This window comes from Xiphophorus couchianus, chromosome 8 (genome assembly GCF_001444195.1).
Source record: "Xiphophorus couchianus chromosome 8, X_couchianus-1.0, whole genome shotgun sequence".
NCBI lineage: Eukaryota > Metazoa > Chordata > Actinopteri > Cyprinodontiformes > Poeciliidae > Xiphophorus > Xiphophorus couchianus.
Window position 1 is genome coordinate 3,868,800 of NC_040235.1, and position 26,867 is coordinate 3,895,666.

At 37.1% G+C, this 26,867-nt stretch overlaps 1 protein-coding gene across 1 annotated transcript; it reads right to left on the minus strand.

Moving 5' to 3' along the window:
- Window positions 1-264: 264 nt before the first annotated feature.
- Window positions 265-25,466, minus strand: rsu1 (Ras suppressor protein 1). Its single transcript, XM_028025296.1, has 9 exons — window positions 25,311-25,466; window positions 25,099-25,211; window positions 22,968-23,018; window positions 17,986-18,106; window positions 16,355-16,479; window positions 13,364-13,446; window positions 11,751-11,865; window positions 8,586-8,718; window positions 265-1,753 (listed from the first exon to the last, which is right to left on the minus strand). Exons 2-9 carry the CDS (start codon window positions 25,205-25,207, stop codon window positions 1,651-1,653), a joined length of 840 nt encoding a protein of 279 aa, XP_027881097.1. The 5' UTR covers window positions 25,208-25,211; window positions 25,311-25,466; the 3' UTR covers window positions 265-1,650.
- Window positions 25,467-26,867: the final 1,401 nt, after the last annotated feature.

A 26,867-nucleotide genomic window follows, 5' to 3' on the forward strand; every position in this document is an offset into this window, starting at 1 on the left:
ACAGTAATGATCATTCTCCTGCTTCTGTCTAGAGAAACAGCAGCACAACAAATCACTAGGATAATGTGCAGGTAGTGTGCTCTAAATGGTCTAGTTGTTAAGAAATGAAACAGTAAACAGTAAACCTCTTTACTAACCCATATACAAAATAATTAGCTCTATGTAATGTTCTTTTATTACATGAAATGACCAGATAAATGAGCTGACCTGATTATAAAATTACAGAAAATAAGTTACAACTTAAAGCAAAACAATGAACCCTGGTCAATTTCTCAAAACGTTTATTGACAAAAGCAAAATATGGAATTTTTTCAACTTATTTGAGGCAAAAAGCAAAAATGTTCTAACCACTGACTAAGCATTAAATATAAAATGAAATATATCTGAAGGCACAGAGGTAAAAATGAGAAGAATCAAAGGGATTCTGTGAGTACAGTGGAATGGATGCAGTGAGAGTTCATCAGCTTCATTAGTTTCCAGTCATGAAGGTCTGAAACTCTTCAGAAAATCCGAGCTCAATGAAAAAACCCAGCGGTAGACGTCACTGCGGTCTCACATTCAAGGCCCCGCATCTCATTTAGGACAAAATATGAAAAAATTATATGTACTAAGATCATTACATAAAGCTTTAAGGTATTATTATGAATTCATGTGTTTATTTACGTATATAAAAAACAAGTAGGTTAATATTTGTGTTTTCTTCGTATTTCATGTTATCTGTGGTTGCTCTACAAAACCTGCCACTACTTGTTGAAAAGACACACAAATATGAAAACAAGGCTGGTGATTATTACCAGCTGGCAACATAATATTTGTAATAAAAGTAAAAAGTAAGAGAAATTTCAAATTTGAGAAGCAAATGAAAACTAAGAGCGAAATAACAGGTAAATATTTTAAACACTTCAGTCTTTTCTTTTACAACATGTTAGACGTCGAGGAGCTTTTAAAGTAAAGACTTTCAGACTTTACTTTAAAAGTACATGATTATGTACTTGAACATGATCATGCAGCATATTGTGAAGCATGTGCTTAAGAAACCAAGCAAAGCAGATGTTATACCATACCTGTTTAAACTGGACAAAGGAACTAGGAGAAGCATCATCTCTCATCTCTAATTTAAGCCTAATTTGGATTCTTAACCTCAGATTTTCTTGGTGTTTCACTCTGGCTGCTAATAAGAAGTAACAGGATTGTAATGAACTGGAAAAACCAGTAGACAGACAACACAGATTAAAATAACGATTTAAGATCTGTGGGGATACACAGCTGTGAACCGGGATCTTTCAGATTTTAATACTGTAGAGTCTTCATTTTCATTTATGGCAAACTGCAGAAGTGATAATAGTGTGTAGAGTCATTTAGCAGCTGTCTTCCACAAGTATTTTTAAGCAACGTGTCTTTTTCATTTGGCATAAAGCTCTTCAAAAGCAAGATATTTTTTCCACAAAGTGTTAAAAATGTAAAATTCCCTTTATGTATGTAAGCTTACTTCATTAGCACATAAAGCACAAAGAAACAAAAATGCGCAAAGACCATTGAAGATTGAAAACAGGACATGCAAAAACATCCTAACTTGTTAAGTAACAGGAAGATGATAAGCAGACAGTTTGGCTGATAGGTGAAGGCTCATCTCCATGCTCAATTTCCTCTTCATTTGTTCTTGGCAGCCAGTGGTTTGCGGCTGATCTTCCTGCTCTTATCACTGCTCTTCTTCGGAGGCTCTGGGTTAGCCTGCATGTGTCTACCATAGAGACTGAGAACAAAGCAAGAAGAAATGTGAGCAGACAGATTAAAAATCCTCATGCTTGTGATCTGAGAAAAATGTTTTGATTCTGTAAAAAATTGTAAAAAAAAGAATTTGTTCATCAATTTGGCAAATAAAATGATAAGTCAAATCTTTTAGTCCACAGAATAATGCCCACAAATGTGTATAAGCGTCATTAGAAAAAAATACTGCAATATTGCCGATATTCCAGTATCTGGAATATTGGCATAAAGAGGTGTGATCATCATCAGCAGGTAGTATCTGATAAAGAAAATAACATTAGTAAAAATGTTTATTAAAAGCAATAAAAATACTTAGGTGTGGAGTTTTTCTCAGTGATTGCAAATGTTTAATGTGATTCACTTATTAGTGCCAGTTCCACACTTACAGGCCAATGTCCTCCACTGCCACTGCTGTCTGTCACACTTTCTTCCCCCTGGGTGTCTAACATACACCAGGCTGGAGGTTCAGTGAGGTGGAAAAGCCCAGACTCTCTTACTCCTCCCTACAGCCTTGTTAGTCCACTTCTTACTGTACATCAAGCTCAGGTGGGGTCTTTAACAAACCTACTTCAGCTCTCTCTCTCTAGGTTTTGACTCAGTTAAAACCAAAACATTTCTTTTTAGTTCATATCAGTATTAAAGAGTGTGTTTGTATTTTACAAAGCCCAACTAAACAGGAAAAACTGCAGTGTGCAGTAATCAGGAGTAACTACAATTTGAGAACAAGACAAACAAAGGACTGGAGTAATTATGATTATCAAGAAACATTACATGTCGTCATAAGCACAGAATCTAACTTCCTGTTAAGAAAATAAAAATAATCAATCAATTTAAAAATCACACTGAAAATGCTATAAAAACACTTTTACAAAGTGTTTCAGCTGTTTTACAGTTTTCTGGAAGTTTGTTCCAGATTTGTGGTGCATAGAAGCTGAAAGCTTCTTCTCCTCCTTTGGTTCTGGTTCTGGAGATGCAGAGCAGAGCCAGAACCAGAAGACCTGAGAGGTCTGGAAGGTTGATACAACAGCAGCAGATCTTAGTACCATGTATTGTGGTGCTAAGCCGTTCAGTGATTTATAAACTAACAGTATTTTAAAGTCTATCCTCTGAGCCACAGGGAGCCAGAGTAGTGACTCACCTCAATGCATGGTTCTGGTTCTGGAACCGGTCTCTATGAGAGGGGATGGACACTCTTCCACTCTGGAGTTGCCCATGGTGAGAGGCACCGGGCAGGAGTGGGCATACTTGTTGCCCCCCATCTCGGTGCCTGTACGGTGGGGTTTACTCTGGTGAATGAGAGGGGAGCCTGCCTCCACCTAAGAGTGGGGGGACGGGTTCTGACAGTTTGGATTACCCACCCTTTTTGGAGTCTTTGGAGGGAGACTGCCCCTCCTGCAGACTCCCTTTTTCTGTTGGGTGACTTCAGCGCTTATGTGGGCAATGACAGTGAGACAGTTAGGGTATCCTAAGCTACCCTATTTTTCCATGAGTCACCAGGCGCATGTGGGAAGGCATCAGGACAATCAGAGATTACAAAGCTGCTCCTTTGTCCTGTGAGGACAGAACAGACTTTCTGAATGCACTTAACTACTTTGGTCATTTTGAGGTCCGCAACAACACTCCTGTGAGAAAATCCACTCCTCATCCAAATGAACAGATACTTAGACTGTAGACAGCTGATGTTCAGATGACTTTGAGAAGACTCAACATGCATAAAGCAGTAGGTCCTGATAACATACCAGGTCTGGTTCTCAAGAACTGTGCTGACCAGTTGGCTCACGTCCTCACTGACATATTTAACACCTCGCTGAGCTGTGCTGTCGTTCCATCCTGCTTTAAGAGAGCCATCATCATTCCAGTGCCCACAAAACCCACAATTTCATCACTGAATGACTATTGCCCTGGTGCACTCAATCCCATGATGATGAAGTGTTTCAAGAGGCTGGTGAAGGATCACTTCATCTCCAAACTTCCCTCCTCTTTTGATCTGCTCCAGTTTTGCTCCAGATTGCCTACAGATCCAACTGCTGCACAAAGAACCCGGTTTCCTCCACACTGCACTTGAGCCTGAAACACCTGGAGGAGAAGAATACTCCTGTGCAAATGCCGTTTCTGGACTTCAGCTCAGCATTCAACACAATCATCTCCCAGAACCCGGTGAGCAAACACACCCTTGGGCTCAGCCAATCACAAAAGACCCCTTCTGACCTCAGCATGATCTGTTCTCCCTGCTGCCCTCTGGGAAAAGGTTCAGCAGCTTCAAAAGCAGAACAACCAGATTCCATAAAGATGCTACACTCCCATTAGTTTAACCTTTTAATCATATATATTTACATTGATACTTTTATTACTTTTATTATTATTGGAGCTGTTACAAAGAACATAAGATAGCTGTTGTTGTTGTCGTTAATTTTATTGCCGAATGCTTTTATACAGACATGCCAGTTAAACACGTTGGGCAACACTCATGAACACCAGTAATCTGTCATGATTTCATGACAGATTCAGCTTATTAGTTTCAGCTAATGATAACCTAAACACACTACTGGTCCGCGTCAGTTTTCCTCCTCTTCACGTCCACTCACGTACCAATGCAAAGCAGCCATAGATTCCTCTAGCAGAATGGGAGGAGTGAATCCAACAGGAGTCTTGCAATGAAATGTCTTTCAATACAGTATGTACATTTTTGTATGTTTTCCAAAAATTGCTCCAACAGTTGATCTTTTTTCAGCTGCTTTTTTTTTTTACCAAGCAGCTTTTTTACCAAGCAGCTCACTGCTTGGTAAAAAAGGTCTAAAATTTTGTCTCTGGTGTCTTTGAGAAGACTCAACATGCTCTTTGGTCTTAGCCATGTTAGTAATTGGAGTCTTACTGATTGTGTCGGGTGGACAGGAGTCTTTATGCAGCTAGTGAAGAATAATAAGTGGAGTGGAGGTGAACCTTTTAGAGAAGGCCTAACAGGTCTTTGGGGGCCAGAATTTTTGCTGATTGGCAGGTGTTCAAATACTTATTAGCAGCAGTAACACACAAATAAATTATTTTTAAAAATCATAGATTGTGATTCCTGGATTTTTTTTAAATTTTTTAAATTTTAGACCCCTCTATGATTTCTAAGTGGAAGAACTTGCAAAGTCACAGGGTGTTCAAATGAGTATTTTCCTCACTGACGTGGTTGTGTGAATGAATGTTTGTCAATGAAGGCACCAAATTTCATTATAGTCCACATATTCTTGACATGTTTTTTTTAAATGAAAATTTAATTTGCGGTTGAGAATTATTACTAATAAAAATGGTACATCAACATTTTACTTTTTTCTATACACCGACAGTAGCTCACAGTGAGCGGTTCTAGTTCTGCTGGAGGTTTCTTCCTGTTAACGGGGGGATTTTCATTTCCACTGTCGCTAAATGCATGCTCAGGGTGAGGGATTGCTGCAAAGTCCTTTACCCCTGATGTAATATAAGCGGGAATAAATTTCCTTTATTATATTTAGAAGATAATCTCAAAAATATATATGTTCTTAGTTTTTATTGTTTTGTTGTATAATCTCATTTTCTCATTAATGTTAAAAGTAGTATTACATATCTATTACATATCTAAATGTCACATAGCTAACCTTAGTGCTCACTCACTAATCTGTGTGCTGAAGAACCTGGAGAGATAGTGACCTACACTGCAAATATTCATTTCTTTAAACATCAAAAAGCTGAGTTACATAGGATAATTTACCACTTTTGTATTTGCATGTGTGTGGGCGTGGATGTGTGTATATGTGTGTATGTGTCCATGGCTATTTTGCTACTCAAATCTTGACTTGCAAGAACCAATTAGCAACAGAAGAAAAGAGGGGAATAGATTTCGATTCCTCTGGCCGATTTTATGGAGTTCTCCTATTCCATGTTGGCTTAATTAAGCCCAGTCAGTTCTTTTTGCACACAGCTGCGTTTGTGTCAGCAAGGAGAAGAAACATTTGGTTTTCTATTTTCTATTACTCTGGTGTGTCTTTTTAAGAAGTTAGAAACTAAACGTGTGAATGTGTTTGTGAGTGAAGTGTACGAGGCCAAAGGTCAATGACTTGATGGCCTCTCTTTGAAGCTGACTTACTGCATCTTCAACAATAGTGCCAAGTGATTTAACAGTATTCCTCATAGACACAGAGACAAAAAGATTACAAAGGAAGAGTTGTAAAAATAAGGAAAACCCATCTTAAAAAAAGCCCACATAATTTTTTTGCGAATAGAAAGTTATTAGTGTGCAACCCAAAGTAACAAATGTCTGGATTTAAAAGCCTGTATTGGCAGCGCCACACATTTTTGTAATTTTGCTCGACAAAACTCCTCCACTGCTCCATTCCAAACACGCACACGCCCACACACACACTAAGTGTCCTGCCACGTGTGCCTCACTCAGCATGAATGCACTGCAAAGCAGAGGGTGAACACAGAGGCCGCCATGCTTGCGCTGGGGCAGCTTGTGAGTTAATGAGTTCTCTTCTGTCATCAGATAGATGTCCAGGTGACGGGTGGCTAAACTGCAGGTAACAAACAACCTGAGTGTGTTTGCCTCCTAAACCTCAGAGGCAAAAGTTAAAACTGTCTAAACACTGCAGTTAGTTGCAGTTACCCAGAATGTTTATAATGTAGATTACAGACCAATATTAGTGCTTCAATCATTAAAAATGTAATCAGATTAATCACACTCTAACATTATATTAATCATTGAGCTTAAGCTTGAAGTATAAATATGCAGGCCGATGTGGTTCTTGCTTTGTGCAAGCCTCTCCTGCCAACAACCAATTAAAATGCAAGAAATTATCTGACATTGTTTGGCTCAAAAAGCAGGTAATGTAGTCTCCCAGTACGCAACAGCAACTGGAATCAGTCTCCATGAGACTAAACACTAAACTGGAACCAGTTTAGTGTTCCACTAAAAGTGCATATAAGTTTTTTAGAGGACAACTGACAGATATGATACATTTTATTTTCTATTTCTTGGGCTAGGACTATAAGATAATAAACATGTTTAATCTAATTGTTAAAAAAAATTAAGTGAGTTAATGGGTTCTAAATGTTTTTATTATGGCTGTCAATTGATTAAAATTCAAATATTATAGAACCAGCATGGGATGATTTCTCATGTCTTTTATGCTTTTGTTTTTTATTTGTTCATAGCAGTTTAATGTTGCTTCAGTTAAGCATAGCTGCATCATGTAAAATGATGCTTTGCTACATTGTTTTGTGAACAGTAAAATCATTTCACAGAGATGAGAGAAAGGAGCTGTTTTCAGAGATTACGTTTGTGAGAAGGGTTATTGGCCCCAAAGACAAACAGCTGAAACAGAGAAAGAAATTACATTCAAGCTGCACTTAAAATACATCCTTGTTTTGAGTTAATTTCTTCTTTTCTGGTGGTCATGTCCCTGGACTCCACAGGGCAGCTTATTTTGTAGGTTTGCACTAATACATATAGGAGTCCTTCATCATTACCATCAGCAGATGTTGGCAGGTATGATGTAGGTTTCTGACATTCTGTTTCAAATTGATCAAATTGGTCTCATCTAATTTAGTTGGACAATTATTTACTAAAGAAAGATAATATTACAGAAAAAGGTATTTATTATCTCATGTGAGTTTATGTGAGATTTAGAAAATTGAGCAGAAGGCGCAATCTAAAATCTACCGGTAGATCCGGTTGTCATGTAAGGTGTGTTTGTACATTTCTTTCAAGTTATATTTGATATTTACAGCATTTTTATAACTGAAGGTAACAGTTACATAATTGTGATATAAAAAATTATTTGAACATAACATTAAACTATCCTTTTTTAAATGCTATATTCCCTCTCTGTCTCTGCTAGAAAGCGTGAAGCCAGAATCACATAGTAAATATGTTATGAATCATTAAACAGGAAAGGAGGGAGCTATGAACGGAAAAAATCAATCAGTCTAATCACCATTTGCTGATCTTTCAAATATGCTGAGATGCAATGCTTGGATATGCTCCATACAGTTAAAGGTCCTGTGTTATATTGAATTCGCTTTTTGCATGTTTCTTAGATGTAGTTTTGAATTGATAAAGATATTGTGTTTTGTAAAGCACAGTGGCCTTGACACGTGAAGGCAACCAGATTCATCGGCTTCATTTAGGCTTGAAATGCATAGATGTGTAAGAAACAAAATAAAGTAACTCATGTCTCTGATAAAGAATATTACAATCCAAGTTATGATTGCTATGCTACTTTCATATGACCTACTTTAAATGAAACATAGAATTGCTGCATGCTGTTCATTATGTAAAGAGAGAAAGGTTCAGAAACATATGCAAGCATAAAGTGGCAACAAACATAGCTGAAACAAGGTCTGGTCTTACACAGTCACACAATGAAGAGATCAGTTCCACACAATGCCTCAGGGCAACAATGTGAAATCTTCTCAGTTCTGTAGCTTTTTGTGCTGCTTGGAACAAGGAATTAATAGCATCCTTCTGAGCTGCTCTGCCTTTCAACACTTACATGTCTAGAATAAAATATCCACACCTGGAAACTTAAACCATTTTGCCTTCAGTATATTTACAAAGAAATGTGTTAACAAGGGTATAGCAACCCTGTTATCTGTTTTTGTTTTTGTACATCATTTTGTTTTTTTGTTTATCTGTAGAATTTAATGAAAATGAGAAAATTCTGCAGAGGCATTTACATTTTCTAACATAAAGCCCAGACAGTGTGTCAAGACCAAGTTAGGACAATAAAAATCTAGAAATAGTTCAGATGAGAACAAGAAACCAAAAAACAGAAATATATGTGTATTTTTGTACTTACTACTTATAGGTCTCTGAACGAACATATTCAAAAACATGGGAAACACCAAGTTGGAACTGGTCTGCGATGGGAGTGACCCATGGATTGTTCTCTGCTTTGAACACTTGCTTAGGCCCAGTTAAATCCAGGTTACCTGAAGACATAAAGACACAAACAATACAATAACACTTTGCTTATACTATCCCCTATCTTTATGGATTGTTGTGCCTGAAAGTTTTTTTTTTTTTACCAGTGCATGTACCTCATAACATCTGAACCCAATCAACTTTAAGCTGTAGCAGAAAATGTAAAACAGGTTGGTGTAAAATAGTTCTGCGAACTTCAGGTTTCCACTGGAGAGTATGGTATCACAGCTAATTATAAAATCATCTGATTGCCATTTGTTAGAAACAAATTCTGACATACATCTGATCTGCACCAATTGAACATCAAAAAATATTTCTCTAGTCAATACTCAAATTTATCCATTCTGATATTTTTTGGGTGTTGCATATGAGGACATCCAATTGTGCTCATACGTTTACATACCTTTTCAGAATTCTTGTTGGGTTTTTTTGGCCATTTCCCAAAGAATTTCAACCCTGAAGTAGTAGGCAGAAGTTACATGGCAAAAATGTCCATGGTTTGGAGTAGAGATCAGCCTACACTTTTCCCATTGTCTGTCATTTTGACCAACAGTGTCAAAAAAATCCCGTCAATCTGTTTTTACCCATGGATTTTTAAAATGTTATCTACATTTAATTGCAGTTCATTTTCATTCCATTTCAGTTGAACAGGTAATCCACATTGTGGCATTTTCAAACCTAATACATTGAACTTTTTATCTGCAATTTTCCCTATTCTATCAGAAATTATACAAAGCAATTAAGGTTGAAACTGTCTGAGCGTTTGTACCATGTGCTCAAGTGTGTGCAATGTTAAAATGATGGATGGCTGTCAAATTTTTCCATCACCTTTTTAAAAAACCAAAGAGAAAATATTTGCTGGATGTAACTGATGGTCTGAAGATATTTCAAGGATGTTTTTATTAGCATTCCAGCTCACCTTTGCTTGTTTGTGGTACAAAATTTGGACTCAGGTGTGTAAATATTAACATTTAAAAAGTAACTTGAAGCTGTGTTAGGTGCAGCTTGAGTTCAGGAGTCTGACGGTTGAGGGGTAGAAACCGTTTCTCAGTCCGGTGGTCTTGCTCTGGATGCTTCTCAGCCTTCTGCCTGAAGGAAGGGGCTGAACAGACTGTGTGCAGGATGGGTGGAGTCCTTCATGATGAGGAGCGCCCTCCTCCTGCTGATGTGTAGAGGTCCGAGGTGGAGCTAAGGCTGCTCCCCACAATCCTCTGTAGAGTTTTAACCGCCCACTTGCAGAGTCGTCCTCTCAGCAGCAGAGCAGCTGCTGTGCCACACGGTGATGCAGGTGCAGAGAATGCTCTCCGCCACACAGCGATAGAAGCTCCTCAGGACTGAGTTCACAAGTTCATACAGTACAAGGCTTAACCTCATGGACACTGTTCTTCCATGGAAAATAGACTGTTGTTCCAACAGTCAAAAAGGAGTGAAATACGTTTAGAGATCTATTCCTGTTTTCATAAATAAAATGTAATATTAATGTCATTTTGCCATTTTTTAAGTTTTTGTAGACAAATATTTGGAAATATGGCAATGTAAGATAATTTTGAACAACATAATACCCATGATCTGCCAACAAAATTCCATGTTTAACACCAGTGAAGAAACTTGTAAAGGTATGTTATGACGTAGAACTATCAGACCAAAACATGCACATGAATCAATATTGATTCCTTAACTTTGATTCAAAATAAAATTAACACAAATATGCATGTAGATCCAAATTTAGTAGATGGTTGAATCAACATTGATATAGTGTCAGTTATGGTTGAAACCCTAATGTTGATTCAACATGCAAGTCACCGACCACTTTCAATATTGTTTCAATGTCAGGCAGAAACACTGAATCCACATTGGAGCCTAACGTTTCAACGTGGATTCACTCATATTTTGCTATCTGGGCTGACAGATCTTTGCATCCTTCATCCAGTGGAGCACTCTTTTCCTATTGCCATTCACATTCTCTGTAATAGAGATAAAAAAGAAAGTTTGCTTTGGCTTTTCTTATGGTCTGTGTAAGCCTATATCATGCTTGAGTAAATCTTAATCAATAGATAGGCTAGATTTTAAGTATTTCTTGAACAAGTCTCGAGATTTTAACAAGTTTATTCATTTTTATCTAACCATGGTAGTTTGTTCCTCTTTATAGGTCTATGCCTCCCCCTACAGGCAAAGGAGGACATCACCTCGAAGTTTATTGATAACTCACAATTGACATCTACATTTGTGGAGGTTAGCATTTTGCCCCAGTCTGCTATTTTCAAGACTTTACTATGGCTCTTTGATATAAAGTTTGGTTTGACATCATACAAAGTAGAGTCACTGTATAGTTTTGTGTAGCTCTGTTCTACTAGCTTTCTTGAGAACAGAATATTATTATGACTTGACAAATCAGTCAAAAAAATTAAATGCCTTGGCAATTATTTCAGTCTTACTTGAGAACAGAAGATCTATTGCAGTCTGAGATGTTTTTGTTAATCTAGTCAGTTTTTCAACAAGTTGTTCAAAATTACAATAATTTGTAATTCTGTGTCTGAGTGAATGTTTCTGTAGTGTAGAGCGCTTTAAATGCAACACTCTACTAACATAGTTCTTTTCTGATAAGAAATCTAGAATCTAGTATAGAGAGTGTAGTTAGCTTGAATTTGTTGGTGTAACAGAGGCAAAAAAAATATTTATTTGTTCAAACCATGTAAGCCTGAAGGTATGCGGTAAACAATGAAATATCTTGACAGTGAGTGATCAATGTATGCGGCCAGTACAACAAACACATTGCAATATTTACTAGAAACCAGTGCGTCTTTAAAAGATTTTGGCACTTAACATAAAAAATGTTAACAAAGTTGGATAACAGTAAATTATGCATAGAAGTGGAGTAAAGTTTTTCTGCATAGTTTGCCATGTCATGATGATAAATTGAAAAATCAACAAAGAAAATTCCCAGTTGCTAAGATACTTCTTTATGTAGTCTTGCTACCATTAGTTTGAGGTATTGATGAAAGAAGAGAAGATGTGCAAGTGGGAATGTTTTTGTGAGTACCAAGTTCAGGAGGCAGAACAGTCAGTCTGTTGCCCTGGATGTGAAGCTCTTTGAGTTGAGCCAAATCACCAATTTCCCTAGGTAACGAGACCAGATCATTATCTCGGAGACTCAGCTGGGCACACAAAGAAAAGATAAGGATAAAAATATGTTAGCATCACACAATTTCTCAAATGTTGTAGCACCTATAAATTTAAATCAGACATTCACAGATGGACATTCATATATTTCTCAACTTCAGTCTCAAAGTAATGAGCAGATTTATTTATACAAATTACCTTTTTAAAAATCAACCCTGTAAAGTCAGTGTGTTCCCATCGTTAAATTTGGTAGGTGCCCCACCCTCCTCAATGATGTTCATTGCACTTTGCCTCCTCACTAAATAAACTAAATTGAACTGAACTAGGGAAGAACTCGTAAAAATCAGACTGTCCCCACTAAGCATTTTTTCAACTTTCAATTAGTCAATTTTACTGAAATCCTGGCTGGTGGTGCAGCTGTTCTTTATGGGATTCAGCAAAGTCACAGACAGGGTGAACAGGAAGGCGTGAATGTGAAGCTTCAAACATGGACTCAGCACACGTTTCCCCTCAGTTATCCGCTTTGTGACTGTCAAGTTCTCCTTTAATTTGGACAGTTTGCCAACTTGAAAAGGGATTGAAACATCTACACAAATTGTTTTAGCAACTATATTCCACTCAAAGGACCAAGCAGTTTTCTTTATCCATCAGTGTGTCAAGGCATTTCACTTATTTAAGTTTACATAAATTAATTTTACTCCAACAGCAAAAACAATACAAAGCAAACCTCAAAAATAATACTAAGTAAACCACTGTGAATCAACCCCCAAAGTGCTCAAAGCCAAAAGAACAAAATAACTAACATTTAAAATTAATATTTACATTTCAAATGTTTGCTTGTTGATGTTTATCATGTTATGAAAGTTTATTTTAAAAAGCTAATCCAGGTTGTAGGCAACCCAGCAGTGCAATCTCTCAACAATACAGTCTCTGCCAAACCGGTTTCCTCTCTGCTTGTTTGTAGGTGTATCCATTGTAAATTCACTGAATTCAATCAATTTCTTCCTGTTGTGACGTGCTCCTTCAGGAGGAACGAATGCTGCAAGTCAATGACTCAGTACAATCTGCTGGGTTTCCTTAGATAGAAACATTTTAGGCTAAATGTAATGAACTTAACTAACTAGGATCACCTGCAATGTATGTATGGTTGAATTGAAAAGATTTTTTGTAAAGTGCCTTGATCTAAATTTGTTATAAATTGGAACAATAAAAATAAACTGAATTGAATAAAAGGAATCCTTAAGATTATGAGAAGTTCCTCCAAGCAATGCAAGGTCTATCACTGTAATGAACATGTTCAGATAAAGATCTACCACCAAATCAACCCACCCCTAGCATCTTGCTCTGTCACAGTGTTTCAGCCAATCCAGGTTGTAGGCAACCTGGATTAGCCTCACAACCTTCACAAATATAAACATTTTCTGTGGTGACTGAATTTTATTCCACACATTTGTGTATTTACATTCATTTTGTTCCTGATAGTAGAAAACCTTATCAGTCCAAGTTGTGTTAGTACTACTGGGTTGAACTTACAATTTGCAGTTTTGTCAGCTTCCCAATGTCAGGAGGAAGTAATTCAAAGTCGTTGTCGCTCAAATACAGCGCTCTAAGAGTGGCTAGAAAACAGAAATAAGATGGTTGTGTATTAGCATTAATTTTCCCACTTATTCCAAATGAACATGATGCCCCATTCCAACAACATCTGGAATGCTCCATGTAATTTTAAATGAAATGTTGAGCATTTTCTCAATAGTTTAAAATAAACTTTCTGAATGAAAATCCCCCTTTAGCCAGATTTTTAAATAAAAGATGTATCAGAACAACAACAAATTACATGTATTTTCATGTAAAGGAATAGTATAAATTAATTATTATATATTATATGCTTCCATCTAGTGTATATGAAACAATACTACAACTAGACATGAGAAAATACTGAATTATTGCCATATCACATTGTTCACTGGTCTCCGCACTGTGAAGGGTGGTGCTCTCCTAACTGAGCCGTTTGTTGCAAGTGCAAAATGCATCTGACACAAGTAGGAGAAGGAAGCATAGATACAATGACAGAAAACAAGGCTGGTCAAATATTTGGAAGATTAAAAATATAAGAATGATGATAATGGTAAAATAATTGACAAATATCGTCCAACAAGTCAATTTTGAACAGACAGAAAAACTAATAATAAGTGCATCATCATGGCATCACCGTTACAGCTGGATGCTCTGGGACTAACGCCCAGAAAATGTCCCCAGATTATTTTGTCTGGTGCATGTTCCACATATCGTGTAGACAAAAGATGTCTGAGTGGGACAGATTAGCGCAAATATCCATGCAATAAAAACAAAAAGAAAAACACCATATATCATAACATAGCTTGTGAATTTGTTTACTGGCAATGGCAATAAACGTGATTCTGATAAACATATAGCATTTTTATAACAACTGAAGGTAATAGTGACTTGATCATGTTATGAAATAATACTGTGGTGCCTGGAAAACATAAAATATTGCTTTTATAAGGAACCCTGGTTTCTCAACATTTACAATTTGCACTGAACTGTGATGTCTTTAAGTGTTAGACTTATGCCTTCATACATTATTTTAAAACCAAGCCTCATAAGGCAGGTATATATAAACATTAACAGAGTCTGAGCTATTCATCTACTTATTATATTCCTGATAATCAGATGGTACCCAGACTTGGTAATTTAGATCCAAAGCAGGGCTGGAAATTATTGATAAATGAATTAATCTAAAGTTGACTGATCTTATCGATCGACTAGTGATTAATTGACAACAGCTGGAGATAAGCACCAACACCTCACAGCCCCACTAAAGATAAGATAATGTATGGATGGATGGATCGGTGGAATCTCTTAAGTTGCTAAATAGGAAGATAAAAGATTAAAAGAATCAAATTTGTGAAACATGTAGTCCCCAGAACAGATGTTAATACAGAAGGACTGTTTGTGAAGAGGACTGCAGACTCCATGTCTTTGCCGTCTACAATCTGTGGTGATGGCAACACTTTGTGCTGGTAGTTGTGATTCCAATTCAGCTACCTTCCTGTTGTGCTGCCCCTTTAAGGAGGTGGCTATTGTTGCTGAAGAATGTTAAAACTTGGCTCCATGAAGAGTAAATACTCACAAAGGCCCTCACCATCAGCTGTGCTTAATGGCATAATGTTTTTCCCCATCATGCCCTGCACTTTTCTGTTATCACCTCACATGAGTCATTTTTGGCTGAGAAGTTGATGCTGTTCAGTCGGCAGAATGAGGCTGATTGGTTGTATTTCAAAACAGAACCACATAAAGTGCATTTTGTGTCCATGTTTTACGTTCCCTTCCTGGTATATCTCCACCATATTTATCCTACAATTGCCTAACCCAGACAATCTAAATTGATAAAGAAGTGCAACAATGCAGTATCTATTTAGACCAATTATGTCATATTGGATCATACGCTTTATATCAGAGAGGTATCTACGTATACTCTGACTGAACCTCTATGGTGCAGACATCACTCACAGTCATGTTCACAAAGCAGCTCTTTATGCTTAATTCCGATTTTTTTTTGCTGAAATCTGATTGTTTTTTGCATTTCTTTTGTAATTGTTCATACTTCAGACATCTTTGCAAATGATTTATGACCCCAAAGCAATCTACTTGAAAAATGTAGACGTCAAACAGCAACAAACTGTTAATGGAATTAATTAAGACTGGATGCCTTTGAATCAGTTTAAAAGTTATTCAGCAATAGGAGCTGAGAGTATAGTCAAAAGACCATAAGACGAAGGAAACTAATAAAAAGAAAGCACAACAAATAGCAGGGGCCATTAGTTGAAGATTGATTGCAAAGTCTGAACTGGGAGCAGTGGAATTATGATGTGATGAACTTCACTGACACAAACAACTTTCATACTTATCATTTTTAGCCATCATTTATGTTCAAATTTACTGAATCAGGCTTTTTCTGGGGTAGACTTATGATGTATTTTTCAAGAACGTAAAAGTAATATAAAATGCCACATGACTGATGGACTGCAGACACTTTCAAATCTATCTGATACGTATCTGATTTATTATAACTTATGCAACAAAGCACATTTTGGGGGGCTGAAAAGATCAGAATTTGCTCGTTCAAACTGCCATAAGAAAGTGTGTTATGGGTTGCATGTAGGCAAAAAGTAAGTCAATAAAAAATGGATTTGGGTGGCATTTGCCTCCTGTGTGAACATAGCCAGTTCACACATAGATGACATTAGGTGCATCCAAAAAAGTTTTTTGTCTGGGCTGTGTGTCCACACAGATCTGGCATTTTGGGAGACCAGAAACAATCAGTTTTGAAAACAAACCCCAGAGTGGAAAAATGTCAAAATGCTAGTTTCATGTTCATGTGAGTGTGTACATGTGAGCCATGTCTTTACTGAAACAATGGTATGTCCCTCTGTAACCTGTAACCTTAATGCACCTTACTCACAAATAAACATGGTGTGTTCAGTGCTGTTTGCAAATGCTCACTTAGATAGAAGAAGTTTCCAGGCAGAGAACCAGAGTTCTGGTTCAGATTGTTGTAGGTTAAGTCCAACACCTCGAGAGCAGGAAGAGATCCAAATCCTCTGGGCAAGCCACTTAGACGATTCATCCTGTATACACAGAAACAGAGCCAGTTTCCCACCTGTCTAGAATTTCAATTTATAGCAAAACATTCACTCATTCATTTATCAACATGTCAGAAGACTAGCATATTTTGAAGTTCAAAATTATAAACTCTAAAGTTCTGTTTCAGAAAGTGGGATAGACAAATTCTGAGTAGAAGGCAGTTACTCTGAGTACACCTACCCAGCTCTGAGATACTCAGGGTTTTCGGTTTGAGAACAGGAGATGTCAACTAGGTATATATTCAGTATATTGAATTTTATGACTAACTGCATATTACTTAATATTCACATTTCTTTGTTGGAATTACTTGAAAGTGTTGTATTTTAATATCCCACTTGAAGGCCAGGTCTATATGCAAATACTTCATGTAATGTAAACACTGAGATAAGGGAGAACGGGTTTGTAAAATGCAGAGTATTATTAAAGAGATTCAATTTTATTGTAAGTACAAACAGTATACCAAAAGGAACAGTGAATATACAATATTCATCCTAACAGTTACTCAGATGTCAGGCTTGTTTGCTTTTACTAGTGATGAAAACACATCACTCTGGAGGAGAGGGGAAGACCGGCTCAGTCCAGGATGACTGCAATGTCAGGGTAGCTATTAAAGTCTGCAGGTAGATTTTTGCTTTCCGATCTTCCGGTTTCCAGACCCTAATTTAACAGAGTACTGTAAATAAAAAGTTAGTCCATGCTGTGATGATCCGGCTGACCGTGGACTGATGGACACCGTACCAGTTAGCAAGGTCAGGTGCTTGGATGCAAGGGAAAGATAATTTAATAAAAGGATATTTCATTAAATATTCTTTACTGCTTTCAAGTGAAAATATAGTAGTTGCAGATATTTTGTTCAATCAGATAAAATCACCCACCTTTCATTTTTTGTGGGTGGGAAGAGTAAAAAAACTGTAGTAGAGACAATAAAACTTTAATTCTCTATCAAATCACACTCATATTAATCTGGTCTCTGCCACAATAGCTCTTGCAATTTTACAGCAGCAATAGTATTGCTGTCTTTGATAATTGTATTTTAATATTCTCCCTATCTTGTCATTAATATTTGTAATACCATCAGTAAGAAATATTTTGTTATGTGGAATGAGACTTCATATTATATGACAAAAGGACTGTTTTTGGAGAAAAAAACATTGACAGATTGTCAACATATCATTGCTTTGGTGTTTGTTTAAATTTGTTAACTAAATAAGGGACTTTTTTTTAAATGCTCACATTTTTACTAACCTACCACACCATAAAAACACAGGTTGCTGTTTTTTTTATGAAGCAAATGTTGCACATTTTATACATATTAGTACACATGAAATTGTCCTAGTTTTAACCACAAATTGCATCATTTGGAATACCAGGATACCCTACAGGAAATGCAGTCCTGATACACCTCAGTGTTCAATATACCTCAGTCTTTTTAATTGGTTTCTGTGAATGATGAAAGGCCTCAAACATGAGAAACTTAAAATGTCACATACCCAAGATTGAGGTGTTTCAGCTTCTGAAGACTACTGATCTGAGTCGGGAGCTCTTCAATCTGGTTGTTGAACAAGTTCAGAACTTCCAGATTCTTCAGTTCTGAGATGTTAGGAGGCACAGCTGGAAAATAAATTTTATGAACCCCAATTAAATACTTTCAGAACTTTATATCTCTGCAACAGTACAGTTGTGGATCTGTGAAATTAATATTTTAAAACATTTGTGTACAATAATGCACATCTAGAGGTAATCTTATGAGTGCTAACCTAAAGAATTTCAATAGAGGTTTTCCACCAAAGAGGCTCCAGGCAGGGTTGCTGCTAGACCCAGTTCTCAACTGGTTCAGGAAAAGAACCGGAATGTCATACTAAATGTTTTATCTAGTTATTGTTTGACTCTGCTTTGGTTTTATACCTACATGTTTGAGGAAGTTTTTTTGTAAATATTTGCTTGTATTCATTTTCACAGTGCATGGTAAGCATCTACATTTTGTTACATTGTAAAGAAAAAAGGAAAACATACACTGTGTGCACAATTATTACTCAAGTTCTGGTTTTGATGATTAATTTTATTGTTGAACATCTACAGCGCTCTCTGTCAATCCAAAATGTTAATAACCTCTCAAACCTGAATATTGAAGAAAATAAAAGTGAGATTTTGGCTTTTTTAAAACAATATTTATGTGTGCAGGATTATTATCCAACTGAATTTAAACTGAAACTTTTCCCATCTCACTTGTTTATTGTTAAAGTGAGAATAATAAATATACAATTCAAAATTGACAAACATTTCTGACATTTGAAAAATAAATCAGTGACCAATATAGCCACCCTTCTTTTCAATAACAGTTATAAGTCTTCCACTCATGTAGTCTGTCAGTTTCTTGATCTGTTGACGATCAACTTTTTGTGCAGCAGCAACCACAGCCTCCCAGACACTGATCAGAGATGTGAACTCTTTAAGAAGGGCCCACAAGTTCTCAATGGGGTTTAGTTCTGGTGAGGAAGGGGGCCACTTCATTGTTCTTTCATCTTTAAGACCTTTACTGGTCAGACACATAGTGGAGTAGTTTGATGCATGTTATGGAGCATTGTCCTGCATAAAAATCATGGTCTTCTTGAAAGATGCAGACATTTTTCTGTATCACTGCTTGAAGAAAGTGTCTTCTAAAAACTGGCAGCAGGTTTGGGAGTTGATTTTGAATCCATCTTCAACCTGAAAAGGTCCAACTATTTCATCGTTAGTGATGCCAGCCCATAGGACTACCCCGCCTTCACCTTGCTGCCGTCTGATGAAGAATGTTTATTGTACGAGTTAATGTTTTAATTTGCAATAAAAAGAGATAGTTTGGGGAAGAACATGGAAGATTTCAATTCCAAGAATTCATGGTTGTGTTCTTTCACTGATTTTAACTGTGGTAAAACAATGAACATAGGTGTAAAAATAACACTTGGCTCAACTCAGAATCTTTTAAATAAAACCCCCATAACAAAACATTAGGTAGGTAACCCTCCTAAACAACAATGGTGGCTCCAGCAACTGCTTGGATTAAAATTGGCCAATTGTAACATTTTGTGCATGTTTCATAGTTTCAAACTGTAGGATCTGAAAGCTGAAGGAAATGTATGTACACAAATGATGGAGAAGTTAGCTAAGTAACTGTGAACCCATCCTCACAATTTGGCAGTGAGGATCACAACCCTTTTCATCAGTGTTCTGGTCAATTTCACACCGTAGTCATTTCAGCTAATCTGAAGTTACTCATTTGGCTTCAGTTGGAGCAGAGAACTACTTGATGGATCCCATGTGGCAGCATATACATTAATAATTTATTGTCCAGCTATAGATGTAGGGCAGGCGTGCTCAATACGTCGATCTCGGCAATAGGTGACAGGATGCTGAGACCAGCACTTCCTCTTCTGACAGGCTTATCAAAATAATCACTAAGATCCTAAACGTTTGTAACTTCATTAAAGAATAATATATTTTTTTAAATCAACAAAACGTGTTAAAATTAATAATCTATAAATCTAATAAACAAGGTGTTGCGGAATTCAGTGCGTTTCAGTTCCATGAACAAAAAAAGGCGACTCAATGACCGACTGACCAGCAGAGCAGGAGTTTAAATTAGCTACTCAACCATCGCGTTCATGAGAGGCTTATTAATAATCAAGAAATAAATATCAAGCCTGGAAACCTGATATCGTAACGGACTGAATGTTATTTCTTGCGGGGGTGAAGGCGGTTGCCACGGCAACAGGTGTGCTTAAACAACAATGAGAGAGAGAGAAAAAAGGTACCAGTGGTTTTGAGTTGATCACCTGTTTGGGTTATTTTACCTTTCTTTACCTTTGCTGCGGCTCATTACAGCCGCTGTAGTTTCTGAACGTTCAATAAACAACAAACTTGGACTGATGACCTCGTTTGTTCGTGAGTATACATCATTCACAACAAACATCAAATAGGACAAATATATTTCATTGAGTTTCAACAAACAAATGGCTTCTACCGCGATAATTATGGGTAATTAAATTAATTATATGGGGTGTGCCGTGGCGGCGTAGCGGTTAGCGCGACCCGTATTTGGAGGCCTTGAGTCCTTGACGCGGCCGTCGCGAGTTCGACTTCCAGACCCGATGACATTTGCCGCATGTCTTCCCCCCTCTCCTTCCCCGTTTCCTGTCAGCCTACTGTGATATAAGGGAACTAGAGCCCACAAAAAGACCCCCTGGAGGGGTAAAAAAAAAAATAATTAATTATATCCCAACTTCAGAAGATTTGCCTTTACCTTTACAGAGCTCTTTGGTTCCTCCTATCAGTCTGTAGCTTCTCATATTGAGGTCATCAAACCAAATTTCAGATCTACCATAACTGACTGACACCAGTTTAATTTACAATTTTATGACTTCGTGTCATGAGTAGGCCTGTCGCGATAAACAATAAATCGATTAATCGTACGATAAATTAAAACTATCGACGTCATTTTAATTATCGGCATTATCGTCTCTTCCGGCCTTTTTCTCTTTCTGTTAATGACAGTGAATGAAAAAAGGCTCAACTCCGGTGCTCTCCACTGACCCTCCCTTTCTCATTTCCTTAGTGTAAAGCCCAGCGCACACGACACGATCTTAGAGCTGTCGGCCGATTGTCGGCCCATTTTTAAAACCTGACAGACCACACATTAGCCGACAGAAATCCTAGGTATAACGGTTCGATCGGGTTCGGTCAGGCCCTGTGGTGTCCAACAATGGGTACAAAATAATGGCTACAAGTTCAGTGAACTAATTTTAAAACCAGGCATTAATCAATGCTTTACTACAATCAACCTGCAATGCATGTGGCTAGTGTCAGCGTAAAGTCCTGACTGAATGAAAATTATTACAACCTATTCATGTCACGTTAATGAAGAACAGCTGAAAAGTTACCGGGTTTATCAACTGCGGTAGCAATTTCGCTCCAACTCCTCCTCTTGTCATTTCTATATTCTTTGCATGTTGAATAAACATTAATGTTGTTTCCACGTCGGCTGGACTTCGGGTTGCGCCGTGTCAGCTGTTTGGGATTCCCCGACGTAATTTCCCCTCAGAAAACACGGAGGAGAATCCGCGCTTTCTGATTGGCTACCTGTCACATTCAACAGGCTACGTTAAGCTCCCAGTGGGGAAAACCCCTGATTTGGATCGGAGCGGCAACGACGATCTACCGTAACACACCACACAATCTTAGAAAGACCAAAGGTCTAAGATTGTTTAAGGGGAAAAATAGGAGCAAAAAATCCCGTAGTGTGAACTATTGCATCAGGTAGTCAATGTGCCCATTTTCTCTATTTAAATCTAATTATTACTGAAGGGCAACATAATATACAGACTTCATAATCTGCACTCGTTTGGTTGAATGCAGTATTTATTTCCACTTTGGCTTTATGTTGTTTAGTTTTTATCAAGTACATTTTTTGTTAATGGAGACTGAGAATCCATTTTGTTTTTGGTAGTTTTGTTTATTTTGTTTATCAGTTCCACTGTTAAATATTCTTTTGAAAATAAAGTGTATCTATCTTTGGCAGGAAATCACATGCATTATTACGTCATTTCCATTAAATCAGTATAAAAAGGTCTTCAGACAATATTTTCGTTTATCGCAATAATTTTTTGAGACAATTAATCGCTGAGCAAAATTTGCTATCGTGACAGGCCTAGTCATGAGGTAGATCTCAGCCGGCTGGTGAGAGAAAAAGTAGATCTTGAAAAAGTAGATCAACCAAAAAGAAACAGTGGCTGATTTTCAGACATTTGTAGAGTTTGATAAGATTGGTTGCATGAGATTGTTTTTTATGTATTTATCGTCCAATTACCACCGAAGAACGTTTCGGTGAGTTTATCAGTGCAAACCATACCTTCTTGAATGTTGACAGGCATAGCTGAATCTATGTAAACTTCTAAATTTTAAGCAGTGCTAAAGAAAACAAAAGAAATCTCTAAACATTTCCTTTAATTATGACATTTAGGAAAAATAAATATTTCTGGTGATCCAAACTGACCTAAAACAGTCAATGCCTAATGTGAAATAATCAAAAGATTCTAAAAATCTTTCTATTTAGGATATTTAAACAAAATACAGAACTTTATAATGTCAAAGCTATTTTTTTAGCCACAGTGGGTGTAGAGTTGGCTGTGTTTCACTGGTTGCTCTGACTGTTCGTGAATGTGTGAAAAAATGTATTTACGGGGTATTTTTTAGTGAAGTTAATGAATTTATTGTGTGATAAGCAAGAATTGTAATAGTGTGTAATCTGGTCAAGTTAACTGATGTAAAAATGATACCAAAAATTTGCACAAAGTAAGCAGCACATCTTTACTTTGTTACTGTTGTAATGACAGCAATTCTTTAAAGCTGTTTACATGTTTTCTTCATTCTGGCAACAACTACTTATTTAAAAACTGCAGTTTAATTTATCAATTGTAAAGCGAAGGGACCATCTTACCTGTGAGCTTGTTGTGACTGAGGACCAACTGAGTGATGTGAGATAGAGTGACTGAAATGACATACAAGAAAAAAAGTCAAAAATGCACAAATAGTTTTAAAGAATAGTTTTAGAATTCATCATAGCTCTGAATCAGTGCTGCTCAAACTTACAAAGAGTATTCTCTTGGCCTCAAACAATGGACTTGTGTCTGTTCTGGTTTTACCAGACCTCAGTCCTGATTTTGACACAGTTGACCACAATATTTTCTAAGAACTGTTTGAACATATAGGTATCAAGAGAACAGCACTAGGCTGGTTTAAATCCTCTCTGTCCAACAGATTCCAGTTTGCTTATGTGAACATACTTTCACACTTCAGGGTTATATGTGGAGTATCACAGGACTCCATTCTTGGACCAATGCTCTTTATCTATCCGTCCATTTTCTTCCCTTATCCAGAGTCAGGTCACAGGGGTAGCAGCCAAAGTAAGGAGGCCCAGAATTCTCTCCCCCCAGCCACTTGTTCCAGCTCCTCCAGGGGAATCCCAAAGCATTCCCAGCCCATCCAGGAAACATAGTCCCTCCAGCGTGTCCTGGCTCTTCCTTTGGGTCTCCTCCCGGTGGGACGTGCCTGGAACACCTCACCAGAGAGGCATCCAGGAGGCATCCTGACAAGATATCTGAGCCACCTCTACAGGCTCCTCTCGACGTGAAGGAGCTGCAGCTCTACTCTGAGAAGAGCCACTGCTCTTCCTCAAAGTTTTACTTTACTTTTACTTTTACTCTGAATGCTTGGTAAGAAGCATTGCTGTAAGTCAACAACACAACACAAGCAATTGCTGCCTTGTCCTCATCCAGGAGGAGTGAATGCTGCAAGTCAGTGGTTAAATGCAATCTTGTTAGATAAAAACTTTTTAAACTATTTTCAGTATGCATGACTGAACTAAAAATATTTTTTTCTTGAGTGCCTTAAGACAACATTTGTTGTGAACTTACAACTTAATTGGAAAAGGAATTAAAAAATGGTAGAGGCATAACAGAGTTCTTCCAACTTGCTGCTACCATGAGATTGAGATAGTTTAGCAATGCAAAACAGAGAACACAAAGCCTGACTTCAAAAATATCAAGAATTTCTTTTCTAAGAATGCAGCTTAGACAAAAATGGCTTTAAGAGAGCAGAGAAAAATCATCAGTCAATTAGATTAATCTTTCTGGAAACGTGCTAGCAGATAGTTCAGAGTCCTTAACTGCAATGTAAACTGCTTAAAAATATATTTTGTGTCAACCATTATCATGGCTTCACTTGAGCTAATTAGATGGGTTCCTGCATATGACAGGTTTTATAATGGGTCATGTGCAATATGCATGATTTTTCTATATCATATATGTAATAAAGAGCACAGAAAGCATTGTCCCATTTTTATTCTTTTTCTGTCCAATTGCTCAGTGCTACATTTTCAAGTTGAACTTGAAAGTGTTCAAGGAGAGACTCCCAAGGTTCAGTCTCTCAGATTTGTTGACTATTTGTGACCTTGGAAAGAAACTGAGGGTCATAAAGTTGCCCTGCTCTGCATTCAACTGATGCTGTTTTTTTGTTTTCACCTGCATCAGTGATACTTTGAAAGCACACAATTATTGCCACAGCATGACAGAGTTCAATCTCATCTAGTCTTTTACTCAGATGGTATCCTAGGCATACTGAAGAATAATGCTTCAGTAAAACATTCAAATTAATTTTCATAAATAAAGCAGTAACAAAGACAACTACTGAAACTATCCTAATCATAAAGTCTGAAATCATTTGTTCTTTTAGTCCAATCTCAATTTTTTCTAAGTACTCACTTTAGAAGACTATCAAAGGCCTACTCTGGGAACTACTCTGGGAACTACTCTGGGAACTACTCTGGAAGACTCTGGGATGTTGTGATCAAATCTTACCTAAAAAAGAAGGTTCAACATTTTTACAGAGGACTTTACACACCACAGAGTTCAGCATTTATGACAGCATTACTTTTATGGGAAGAAATCTGGGGTCCTGCACCACAGCAGAACATGGAATAACCCCGCCGCCCCACTGTTCTACAGACACGGGTCTCCACTTTTCAGCCTTTTTGCTCCAGTTTTACAAATGAAGAATTGCGTTTAGCTTACACAGGCCTGGGATGTCCAGCATGTTCGAGATCCCCCTGTCGCACATTTCTACCTCAGGAAGGCTCCTGTCCCGACTTTCCTCCACGATCTTCTTCAAAGATTTTGACATCGTTCTGAAAAGATGGAGGCGAAACACAGGCAGACATTACCGAACAGGATGAAAGCAGAAGAAGCCAGAAAAAGCAGAAAAAAACAGTATCAATGAGGCTCACCGTTTAAAAAATGTTTAGAAGTATTTCCAAAACAAGACTTTTCATCAAACTCTCCGCCTACCGGAAGTGTGTCCGAAAGCACACCCTTTCCTTATTAGGAAATGTCTTTTCCTCACTGCGCCCGACCAAACGGAGAGGGGTCCAAGTGCATACGTTACGTCTAGCAGAGCTCCGGACGTGCACACACACCGAGTGTCTGTCGCGTACGTCAATGAGGCCCGCCATGTTGAAGAGGTAGTTTTTTTCTTCGTCTTCAGTTTATAACGGAAGCTTACATGCAACCATTTTTTATTACTGCCATCTATTGTATTTTACAAAGATTTTTAAAAAAAGCGAAATATCGTTCCTTTCATGATTATTCAACTGAGCAACCAGATGTTCAAAATTCTGTTTCCTATTATTACCCATTCCCAAAATCAATATTTGTCTTGGAGGTTGGAGTCACATATTTCCTGCTTCTAATGAAAGCACATTCTATCATCTCTATAGTATTATATCAAACACATAAACAGTGCCATTCAAAAACCTATGACCAGTTCTTATTCTACTTATTATGATCTCCTTCTTATCCTTTTATGTCTTGTAACCTCAACTGTATTTTGTAATGTGTCCTTTTTATATGATTATTCCTCATCAATGTCTTACTTTCTTTCCAAACAATAGGTTTGGAAACCTATTGCATATCAATATATTTTTAACAGTTTCCTTAGCCAATCTATCTGCTCTTTCATTACCCCAAATATCTACATGTCCACATTATTACTAGATTTTTTGTTTTGCTCACAGTCTATAAGGAACAAAAAGCTGATTATGAATCATTTCAAATAATTAGTTGTCTTATTCTACTATCTTCCAAGCACTCCAAAGTCAATAATAACACCCAGTGCTACTGTATACTCAAAACATTTGTTCTTTTTGAAATCCTAATCATTAATTCAGAATTCACTATTCCTACACTAGTTGTTTCAGTTTTTGAATCTTTTGATCCATCTGTAATATTTGTTGCATTTCTTTTTTTCTTAATATTTGATAGATCTATCTGCACAAATGTATTTCCATGTCCATGCTGGTCTTAAGGACTACATTACTGTCTGATTACAATTTTTGTTATGCACTTCAATGTTCTCACAGTTATCCCCAATCCAGTCAAAACTATTTACAGTTCATTTCCTCTTTCCTAACAATTTCTAACATTTTCTTAACTGGAAGGTTTTAATATACTATTTGAAATGTATGCAGTGATTATCTATTAACTGTTGTCTTCCAAAGGCATTTCTTATGATTCTACTTGTAAAACATAATGGAGTTATTTTACCAACTCCAACATTAGTCCCTCAACTAATACTCAAGCATTGAGTTTGAATAACATTTTATTTTTATTTATTTATTTACTTTACCAAGTTTTAGCCTCTGAGCCATGTACCACTCATTGATAATCTATTATTTAATGAATTAATGATACAAACATTTTCAATAGACTCAAAGTTAGCATCCCATGTCAACGCTGCTAAACCCTTCATATCTTGTTACTTTTGTCCATAATTTGCTTCATGTAAT

Excerpts from the sequence above, each read along its gene's own strand:
- rsu1 (XM_028025296.1), bottom strand. The coding sequence starts at position 25,207 with ATGTCAAAATCTTTGAAGAAGATCGTGGAGGAAAGTCGGGACAGGAGC. Across the intron at positions 13,447-16,354 it reads TGGAAACTTCTTCTATCTAA|CCACTCTTAGAGCGCTGTAT; the intron begins GTGAGCATTTGC and ends TCTGTTTTCTAG. Across the intron at positions 11,866-13,363 it reads AGCTGACAAAACTGCAAATT|CTGAGTCTCCGAGATAATGA; the intron begins GTAAGTTCAACC and ends TTGTGTGCCCAG.